Raw genomic sequence first — 11,382 nt, 5'->3', positions numbered from 1 at the left:
CTGCTGGGAAATGGGCTATAAACTGTGGTGGCAACTTGAGAAATACAGACATCAGCATTGCATTATTTCACATCATCGTCTGCTAAGTCTACAGTGAAAGTGTTAACCTACTTGCTTTCCAAGGTCTTTCATGAAAGGCGCCCACTGATTCTTATGACATTTCCCTCAGGTATCTGAAATCTATTTACGACACCAACCTCATCAAAAGCCAAGATGTGTTTACAGTCCTGAAATACATCTCATATAATACCTATGGGAAAACAATGGCGTGGGACTGGATACGCCTCAACTGGCCGTACCTGGTTGACAGGTATGTAATGTGTTCATCGGAATCTTTAGGCCTACATCCATCTCTGTATCTTATGTGCCGTGCTTTTCTATGTTTTCACTCTACAGCTGTAATCACCGACCTTTGCATAATAAAAACAAAGTGTATTCAGAACAGTCATATCTACCTGCTGTGAAAAAATACTTTGCTTGTAACTTGAAATACATTCTTTCCCTTTTAGTGAGTAAAAGGTGTAGGAAGTTCTACCAAGACCATAGTAATCTGGTTATTGCATGGCAATTAGTCCGGCATGTCTCCACTCTTTCTATTTCGTAACAAGAAGACAGTGCATAGATTATTTTCTAACCCCTTCTAGTGGTTACAGCAAGCAGCAGATGTACAGACAAGCAGTGGAACTAATAGCAAACCTTTTAGCTTTGCTTCTCCCTATCTGAGTGCCTTCTCTTTCCTTCCTTTTCCTCTCTAAGCACTTGGTGAGGGCACAGAAGCAAAGCACACCTGCAAGCCCAGAGCTGTGAACAGGACAGCATTTGTAGTGCAGAGCAGAAATACACTTAATTTCCAGCATGACACAATAAGTCATTAATTTAAAAAAAAAAAAAAAAATTCCCCCAGAAGAGATCACACTATTAGCAAACATATTTGAGATCAGCACAGATATTGTATAGGAGTACTATTTTTCAAGTATTTCCAAAAATGCTGAAATCTAGGTGCATCTGGTTTATTGTAGCACAGTTAGAAGTTTAAGCTTCAGATAATTACTTGTGCCTTTTCTTTTTTTCATGGTTTTGTTTCAAACATAATTTATTAAATTGCTTTTCCAGATTCACTATCAATGACAGATACCTTGGCCGAATAGTAACTATTACCCAAACCTACAACACTGAGCTCCAGCTTTGGCAGGTATGGTGACAGCACTCCTCTTGGGTTTAAGCCATTACATTTAACAATCTACTGGTCAGAAAACTTGACTTTTTTTATCCTCCAAATGTGTAAAGTAGTCTGAGTTACTGTGAAACTGTTCAAGTGCTACTAGTCTGAGCTTAAATGTCTCCCAGACAAAACTGCCCTTGACCAGGTCCCTGTAAAAAGCCACGTGCCCAATAGCAGCGTTATTTGCTTCATGGCAATTCTTTTTCTCTCTCTTTTCCAGATGGAAAATTTCTTTGAGAAATATCCTAATGCCGGGGCAGGAGAATTGCCCAGGAGTCAGTCAATTGAGCAGGTGAAGAACAACATTGAATGGCTAAAAGTAAACAAGGAGGAGATACGAATGTGGCTAGAAGCACAGCCAGTCCCTTAAAGTCTTACTGTGTTAAAAACACGAGGCACTGACTCTGGTCACCCAGATCCTCAGAGATATTTAGCAATGTGGATTTCTCACCTAGGGACCTTAGAAGACCAAGGCCTAATTATTTTTTCTACGAAGACTCAGGAGACCACTGCCAGACCAACGTTTGTGCAGTTGCTGCTCCCAGACCCTGCCAGCACTTGTGTGCAGGAATAGTTTTATATTTTGAGAGATGGATTTGCCTGAACAAACAGGACAAATGTTTAAAGTTACTCAAGGCAGAAGTGATGGCAGAACTGGGGTCCTCGCTGATCAGGCTGGTCTCACTCCTTACACATACCACTCTGAAATGCTGCTTCTTGGCTCACACAGAAGTATATCTAGTACTCTCAGGGATTCCTTTCCAAGTGCACCTCATAGGAGCTTTCTCCTGAAGGAAAGGGAATTAAGCAGTAATTTTGATATTGCCTGAACATTGTCCCCTATATTTATAGCTGTAAAAATTCTATATTTAGGACTTAGCCTTGCATTCTGATGCTACGGAAAAGTCAGTTAAGCTTCCCCCTCCACTGATTTTTGAAGTTTAACTACCAGTACACAAAGGATCAACACTATCAACTTATTTTTCAATGTTATTAGTTGGGATTCTGTAGCTTGGGGTAGGGGTTGTCTTGGTTGGTTTTGTCCTGTTTCTAAATGTTCTCAAAAGAACTTGTGGCAGCCATTACTGCAAACAAGACATACAGTACTTACTGTCTCTTTTCTTAGGGAAAAATAAAATTTAAAAGTCGACCTGAAAATCTCAGTCTCTTTCTAATAAAGTGATAAAACTGCCTGGCATATAGAAAAGCAGCTGTTACATAGCCCCGCTATGCTGTACATACAGCTTCAGTGACTTTTGAGGAGGAAAAATCTGTTATCTCCTTTGAGAAAATACAAAATACCCTAGCAGATTCAGGCAGAGCGGGCAGATGAGTCCTGCTGCTGCAATTCAGTCTACTGCAGAACTACAGGCAGCAAAAAAACAATCCTCTGTCCCAAGTCCTTCTGCCACTGTGATGCTAGAGAAGGCAGCAGGGCTGCTGGGGTGCCTTGGAGCTCCCAGGTTTCCATGTGCTGTGTCCTGACAACGCACACGCAGCAGACATGAGGATGAGCTTCCTCCTCCTTGCCTTCTCCCTGGTCTCCTGAGTGGAAAGGTGCAGCAGAAGGGAACCAGCTAGAGCCAGTCCCTGTTGGGGTGCCCTGGCAGCAGGACTACAGAGCATCTCCACAGTAGGTAGCCCTGGGAGAGATCAGGCACAGCTGGCAGGAAACTCTGAGGAGGGATGGGAGGAGAAAAGCATGGAAAAGAACTTCCCTTCATCCTTCCTTATTCAAAGGCAAAGGTTGAGATGTTAAGGAGGTGGCTTTAACATACAGAAATCCTGGAGTATAGTCTCTGCCTCCTCTGGGACTTGCTATGGGTCATCCTTCCTTATTCAAAGGCAAAGATTGAGATGTTAGGGAGGTGGCTTTAATGTACAGAAATCCTGGGGTATAGGCTCTGCCTCGTCTGGGTCTCACTATGGCACAGAGGCCCCCAGAGAAGCTTATTTAGTCGCAGATAGAAACACTTTACCCCACTCTCTCAGGAGACTCAGGGCTGGTACTGGTTTGGGCCTCTCCCTAGATATCCAAATCACTGCAACAAGCCCAGGCAAATGTGGTGACCAACTCAGTTGTCCTGTCAAAGGAAGATGTCAGCCATTTGCCTCCTGCAAACAAAACATGACAGGATTTTGACTAGCAGGGGTTACAACTTGCTACAGATTCCAGCTGCTTTTTAAGGTAAAGAGATGGCAAAGGGCCAGGCAACTTCTTCCAGTTTTTTCCCCTTGCTCAGATTCACATAGAGAACAACGAAAGCAAAGCAGCTGCCCGCACCCAAACTACCAGCAGCTCAGCACCCAAGGAGCAGGCTGTCCTTGGGCCTGCTCAGTAGGACACATGCCCACTCCCCTTCACAATTTTACTCTTTTGATGAGCGAATTGAAGGAGCAGAAGCCAAACAACAAGCCTCTTGGTTTCAAGGTCACAAACTGGTTTGGTAGCACCACGCTGTAATACTGCCAGCGTGTTGTATCCCTGTGACAATACAACAGTATGATCGGCTCCCAAATCTTTCTCTGTGCGCTGACGGTGCTGTATGTTTTAACTGAAAGGTTTTAACTCCAGCTGGCCATGACATGCAACCATGCAAAACTGATACGAAGATGTATCTAGATTTAGACTAGATATCAGGAAAGTTATTCACAGAGAGGGTGGGGAGGCACTGGGACAGGTTGCTCAGAGAAACTGTGGATGCCCCATCCCTGGGAGTGTCCAAGGCCAGGCTGGATGAGGCTTGGAGAACCCTGGTCTAGTGGAAGGTGTCCCTGCCTGTGGCAGGGGGGTTGGAACTAGGTTGTCTGTAAGGTCCCGTCCAACCCAAAGTATTCTGTGGTTCCATGATTCTATGTTCAAGCACAGCTGTTTTCCCTTTCAGACACGATTCAATGAAATTTGGCAGACAGAACTGATTCTCTGACTACTCACAGACTTCTGTCACAATTTGCTGTAGAAAAAAAAAGTATGACTACTATGGAAATGACACAAGATTAAGTAGTTACTTTAAGAGATTTCTATCCTTTGTTGCATGTAGGCACTACTACCACTGAGTGGGATTAGGCTGCTCAACATTTTTGGCAACAGTAGTAGGCTTTCACCAAGGAAAACGTAAGTAATGAAGATCTCCTATGGTGCTGGAAAGCTATAGAAAAGGCAGCCTTCACCCAAATCACAGACACGCCACTGTTCAAGGTGAGGCACATCTTGGTAGCTGTGTGTATTGCTGTAGTAGAAAAAAATTTAAAAAGTCAATCAGAGCGAGGCAACAGAAAAATACCGTTGAGGCAAAGAGAGCAAGAAGCCATGGACAAGCCTGAACAACTACTGGGCTCAGGACCCTGAGTGAATGGAGGAGAGAGGGGAGTTAAGTAATGAACCAAGCAATTGCTGCCTGTCATTTCATTCTTGCTCTGTTCAGGGAGATGGGACCATGTGCAGGTTTTGTGCCTGAGCCACACTGGATCAGACATTTGGCTGGTGCTTGGGTACTTTTGATGTTACAGAAAGGTTAGCTGGATTTTTACACTGATCTTAAGTGGGTGAGTAAACATGGAAGTAAATCCAAAAGCCCCCAGAGAAGGTTGCTTTTATGGTAGGGTAAAGGTTCTGTCAATTTTAAATAATGTTCTCTAGATTATGGAGTGCTCTTGCTACTTTTATAGGGCTCATGGAGAATGTACTGCGTGGCATGTGCCTCTTTCAGACTGTTTGTCCTAGACGGATAACAAATCTGGTACATGCTAAATCTTTTGGTCAGGAACTAGTGCATTTACACAAATGGTCTGTGATAAGCTTAAGAATGCCAATTTGAAACTGAATCCAAAGAAATGTGAACTGTTTTAAAAAGAGATAATTTTCGCTCGGTCATTCGATCAGTAAGGAAGGAATTTCCACTGATAAAGCCAAGTGAGGGAGTGCAGAACCGGCTGGCCCCTTAGATCCGCACAGCTTTTTGAGGCTCTGCTGTTCCTATTGTACCACAGCAAAAGCAGTGAGGTAGGGAAACGCTCTGAGTAATCAAAGTACACTGTGGCTGAGTTAATAAGGGGGCACTTGTGACTGTTGCAGTGTTGCCTTACACCAGCTCTGCAAATCCTCATATCAGCCCAGCTGTGTGTCCTATAGACCCTGAGCCCCAGGAGGCTGTAAGCCTGATCCATGCCTGAAAACGCTTTATCCTGATGATTCAGGTAAAGAAACAACTGAAAACATTGTCTTGCTGCACAGAACAAAAAATTAATAGCACCAAGGCAAATACCAAGTCGGCTACAACACCCCAACCCTGTTGGTTTCTAAAACAGCAGTTAAGGTCACTACAAAGTACACAGACATAAAAAAAATACCATATAGTGTGTCTCACTGTGGAAAAAGGACATGACTAGGAAATATCCCTTCAGTCTTCCCACAGTGCCAAGTGTCATTTCTTGGCAAGCATAATTTTTGGTGATGGCATCTTCCAGCAGCTTTTGGGACTCGAGGTGAAAGGGAAAAAACTTGCTTGTGGGGGGCAGAGGAGAGAGTAGCTAAATGGGTTTAGGAGGATAGGACCTTACCCTGTTCCTAGCATCAGCAGTACCATACTGCCAGATTAAAACTTGTGTTACATGTATCCAATCATGAAATTCAGTCAAACAAGGTTTTGTTTGCTTTCCCAAGTGTTTAGGCAGAAACCAGTTGACCTGGAGGTATTCCAGCCTCACATCCACATCTACAGCGGCTGAATGTATGCCTGTATGTGGAAAAACTGGTACAGAAAGTCACTGCTATATTAGACTAAGGAAATACTCTCCAGCTCACAGGTACTACAGTGGTTCATTAGGCTCCCAGATATCTGAATTTTTCCAAGATACACTTCAGGAAAAAAAAAACCAAACACAAATCTATTTATAAAAGCATATGAATTAGTACTGCATGAAGGATGACTTCATCCAGAGCTGGGGAACCCAACATAAGGATATCAATCAGTTGGGGCGGGCCCAGAGGAGGGCCACAAATATACTCTATATGCATCAGATGCCCCTCTGTTATGGGGACAGGCTGGGAGAGTTGGGCTTGTTCAGCCTGGAAAAAAAAAGGCTCTGGGGATACTTCATAGCACCTTCCAGTACCTGAAGGGGCTACAAGAAGGCTGGGGCAGGGGAGGGGACTTTTTACAAGGACAGGGAGTGACAGGACAAGGAGTAACAGGTTTAAATTGAAAGTGGGTAAATTTAGATTAGATATCAGGAAGAAATTCTTCACAGAGAGGGTGGTGAGGCACTGGAGCAGGTTGCCCAGAGAAGCTGTGGATGCCCCATCCCTGGAAGTGTCCAAGACCAGGCTGGATGAGGCTTGGAGCAACCTGGCCTAGTGCCCCTGCCCATGGCGGGTGTTTGGGACTGGATGGGCTTTAAGGTCCCTTCCAATCCAAAGTATTCTATGATTCTATGGTTATATGAAACATACTTGATTCAGATAAGTCTGAGAGTTTCTGGCTTCCCAACTCTTCAGAGCTGTGAGGGAAGAACAAATCCTGAATAATCTGACCATGGCATGGTATCTGAGAGACACTGTTCTTAAGTAGCACTCACTAGTTGCTGCAGTAATCCCTCAGCTGCAGGAAACCTTTCAAAATCAACCCTCTCTTCTTCACAAATTGATGTCCAGAGCTGGCTATCAAGCTGACATCTGCTTGCTGGTGGTTTAATGATGCTGAAACAGTTTGTACAGATGGTGGCAAGAACTAGGCAGTCAGGGAAAGGAAGAGATCCAGGCATGAGAGAGGATGGGAGCCTAACTCTTCAAAAGGAATGCTAGGGATGCAAGATCATTATTCTTAGTAACCAAAGTTAGTTTGCAATAGATGTTGCAGTTATGTCTGTGATATCCACCATGCAGCCTTCACCCTTGCTTAAACCATCAATGTTAGTTTTCCTTTGGAGATGGATGAAATGGCCAGGTGACCTCTAAATATCCTTTCCAGCACTTCTGAATTTTTAAAGTCTTTGCAAGGCACAAGAGACTGGTCACTGGTATGGTTTCTTCCAAGGAGTGCAAGGCCAAGCACAGATCATGAGGTTGTGCCATTCTCGTTCTGTACTGCCTGCTGTCAAATGTATTCATGCACCTTGGGTCAGCGAAGAAGCCTCTCCAACCACATCTGCATACCACAGAGCTACAGAGCTCATGCCTATAGCAGCTCTGCAACTCGAGGGTAATTTTTACGTCTTGCACAAAGGGGGAGCCTGAAACCAAACAACTGCAGGATGCTCTCTGGAGGGTAGTTAACCTAGCTACTAGCCAGAGAAGAAGTTGCACAACGTCATGGCAAAAAAAGGTATTAAGCTGTAGGTCAAGTTCTTATGAGCCAAAAGAGTTGCACAGGCAGTCTAAGAACCAGATTTTCCAGGTGTCTGGTAGGCAGCCAAAACCTGATTTGATTCATTTATTTTAGCAAATAGTCACTTTCAGCAAACTGAAATTACGGCCCACCCAGGTTCGTTAAGCAACTTCAGCTGGAGAAAACACTATGGACCTGAAGTTACAAAATCACTGATGAAAAGCCATCACCCCCCCTTCTTGGGCTGGAACACTTGCAAAGACAGCAAGCAGATCAAGGCCTAGCTCTTCCTCCTCCACAGGGACACACGTGAACTCCTCCACATGACTGTGTTGGACCTAGTCTTCCAAATTCTCCCATGGTTCTTAAATAATAACCAGGATCAAAACTAAATTAGTACCTTTCTAGTTTGGTGCTTCACAGGAGCACCTGAGAATGCAGGATTGCCAGACCCTTATATTTTATTATTACTGTAAGGTGGATGGCATCAACAGAGGCTGTTAATAAGCTCAGATCTGCATTAATAGATCCTAAGTAATTAGAAATGTAGAGGAACACCATTCTGTAGTACAGTGGTTTGAGTAATAGCCTCAAAGGGCAGACGTGGTTTAAAATTCTCTCCAGCAGAAACAATAATTCACCAAGTCTTCCACCTCCCACACAAGGTCTCCAACCACTGCACATAAGGGGCGCTCCTCTCCCCCAGTACTGTTGTAAATGCAGCCCTTCTTTTACTTTGCCACCTCAAGGACTCCAAATCAAAAGGCTCAGTCCTGTGAAAGGGAACATTTCTGTGTCAGGCAAGACAAGATTTCAGCTTTTCATTTCCTCAGTCGCAAACAAAGCTTCATTCAAGCTGCACAGACTCAGTCCCCTCCTCCCTAGGTCAGAGGAAAAAAACAAACAAACAAAAATGTGCTCCCCCAGTGAATGCCCCAAAATAACACGGCTGTTGGCTTCACATACGGGCTGCGGAGCTCCCCAGCCAGACTGCAGCAGAGGAAAGACAAGCTCCAGGCACGAAAGTGAACCAGCACAAACCAGGAGGTGAACCGGAGCAAACTACACCCTCAGGTATCATCCTAGCCACAAAGCAGAAGCACACAATTGCGCAGTTTGAGAAGGGCTGATGCAAGCAGGGACCGGTTTTAATGAACATTGAGTCAGTCACCGCGCTCGTTACCAAAATGGAACAGCCAGCAGAGCCAACAACGCGGAATTAGCATTGAAACAACACAACCGAGGGGAAGGTCAGCTGCAGCTCAGATCAGATTGCAGGGGAGGGAAACCAGATACGATGCCAAACAGCATGTCTTAGCTGGCACTAGAGTGGCCTGGTCAGAAAAGTCAGGGCTAGGACGAAGGAGGTTATTCATGCAAGCATGATGTTGTGCTAACACGCTGATGTGGCACCTTCTGCTCTGCTCTGCTCCCCATGTCACCTGCTCACATCCACGGATGTTCAGCTAGAAGAGAGCAAGGCAAGAAACGTTTGGCCATTTTGAAAGAACAGAAAACACCTTAGGAAAAATACATCCTTGGAAAAAGACGATTAGTGTACTTTCCGAGCTGTCCAAATGGACATACAGACAATGTGCAGGATGGGGGATGAGGGAGGCAGTTAATTTGCCAAAGCAGGTTGACATGCATGTCTTAGTGATACAAACAGCCTGTGTCTTGTTTCTTTAATCGCACCTGGTTTGGGTGTTTACAGTTCTGCACAAAATATTTAAGAGTTCTTTGCAAAATATTGACTTTCATTATTTTAGCTAGAAATCCTTACATAGGAGATGAATGCAACCTGTCAAAGACAAATCACATGAGGGAGATTAAGGACAGAAAACAGTAAACATCAGAAGATGTATTAGTGAAGTATCATTAAGTTTTTACTATGGGAAATCTTTTACTCCAAAAACACATGTTAAAGTAAAACTTAAATTTCGTACTATAATTAGGAGCTATTGCTCAAATACTTCTTAAAATGCAACTCCAGAATTTTGATCTATTTTCTGTGTGCACCAGAAAGAAATTAACATTGGTGGTCTGAGAAATATGGTTTCTCTGTGTATTGCCTAATCTCTCAGGGCTGCAATAGCCAGCATGATTTTATGGATAAACGGATGGTTTAGGAATGGAAATAAATAGGATAACCATGCAAATGCATCATGGTGATGAACTTTTTTTTTTTTTCCTCTTGTAAAAGAAAGGGAGGGGAAAAAATCTCCTGTCTGGGAGATAGAGGACGTGCAGTGATGTTTTTCCCTACTTTTATTTCTCCATAGTGTATTAAGAGCAGCCTCTAGTGACAGTTGATAGTCATTACATTTAATTATACGGGCTTTAACACAGCGTGCGTGCTTACGGAAACACTTCCTTAACTATTTGTAATACACCTTACAAACAAAAAACAATGTTGCCTTAGAGAGCTTATTAACAGCACCAGTCATTAAGCTCAAAGATGCTTCTAAGTAACATCGCATAAAACTACTTAACCTAGAATAAATGGCAATCATTAAGGCTAAAATTTGTAGGCATGAAAAAAAAATCCACCCAACCTATAAAACAAGCTTCTACGTCACTTTTGAAGATTGCATTTAACCCTTAGAGTCATCAGAAATTGCTGAAAATGCAGGTTATGCTTCAAAAAGCCAGGGCCGAAGAAGCCCAACACTCAGAACTCGAGGCAGTCACGATGAGCTTGCATACACGCCCGTACGCAGCAGGGACCCTGGCATGATGGCTATTCTAGGTCAAGCAGTTGTTTGCAACCTAAAAAAAAAATCTTCCTAGCAAAACCAGGCATGTGTAATTTGCAGCAATCACAAATGCCCATAAACTCCCTTACACCGTCCCGAGCCAGGTGTTTGTTAGCTTTTTTTCACCCATAGCAACTGAGGCATTTTAAAGATATTCCCTCTCCTAGGAAACTTCACTGTCTTTACCAACACACACACGCTTGTGCTTCGGGGGGTCATGGAAACAAGCGTCTGCCCCTGATCATGCCAGGGAACTCGCTGCACTCAGCAAAATGCTGAGGGGCCGTGGCAGGACCGACGCTGCCGCTGGGATCAGGGGTGGCAGGGAATGGCAGAGCCAGCGCTGCAGAGCCGCTTCTCCCAGGGGCGCTCTCCCCCTCAGGCCTGCCAGTAGCCTGCTACAAAGCCCTCAACATTTCCAAAACGGCCTTGTGTTTGGTTTTTTTAATCCATTGCTTTTGGGAGTCACATGTTCTTTTATTACTCGCTGAAAAGTTCGGAAATATTTGTTTAAGAAACCTTAGCACGTGTCTTTAAGTCATTACTTCATTTACAGAAGAACGAATCACCCACCGCGGCCTGTGGCAGCTGCTCTCCTGCAGACACAGGTCTGCTCAGACCTCCAGAGAACGGCTCCAGTCAAACTTTGCTAACAGAAAATGGACCCAGGCTCAAGCTCATGGCTCTGTAGCCATTCAGTGATGCTTTCACAGCGTTAAAAAGGGAAGCTGGAGAGCAAGAGCGAGGCCAGGAAATGGTGTCCCAAGCAGGACAGCAGCCGGGCGTCGGGCACCCGCACTGGGAGGGCAGCGTCTGACATGGGCAGTGCAGGCCCTCTCCCTCAGGCAGCCGGACAGGCAGGCCGGGAGGAGACGGGAGGAGAAGCCACTGGAGAGCCGGGACTCCCGTGCATGGCTGACTTTCCATGGGCTATGGTGAACAAAGCCTTGTACCCTGTGGTGGGGCAGAGTTCACCCTGACAGAAACAAGGGTTTGGAGCACAATGGCCCTGTATTCAGGCATGTCTCCTGCCTCCCCTCTCACCCACCTCCTCCAGGGGGGTGGCCTTGTTCTTACG

At 44.7% G+C, this 11,382-nt stretch overlaps 1 protein-coding gene across 1 annotated transcript in view; it reads left to right on the top strand.

Annotated features, from left to right (window-relative positions):
- ENPEP (glutamyl aminopeptidase (aminopeptidase A)) overlaps positions 1-1,720 on the top strand; it is a 35,097-nt gene extending 33,377 nt beyond the window's left edge. The window contains exons 18-20 of the mRNA XM_010147094.1: positions 170-310; positions 1,114-1,192; positions 1,443-1,720. Coding sequence (XP_010145396.1) covers positions 170-310; positions 1,114-1,192; positions 1,443-1,592 — 370 coding nt within the window. The 3' untranslated portion in view covers positions 1,593-1,720. The remainder of the gene's footprint in view (positions 1-169; positions 311-1,113; positions 1,193-1,442) is intronic.
- Positions 1,721-11,382: the final 9,662 nt, after the last annotated feature.

Source organism: Eurypyga helias, unplaced genomic scaffold (assembly GCF_000690775.1).
Source record: "Eurypyga helias isolate BGI_N326 unplaced genomic scaffold, ASM69077v1 scaffold912, whole genome shotgun sequence".
In the NCBI taxonomy this organism is placed as follows: domain Eukaryota; kingdom Metazoa; phylum Chordata; class Aves; order Eurypygiformes; family Eurypygidae; genus Eurypyga; species Eurypyga helias.
This window is presented reverse-complemented; position numbering and strand designations above follow the sequence as displayed.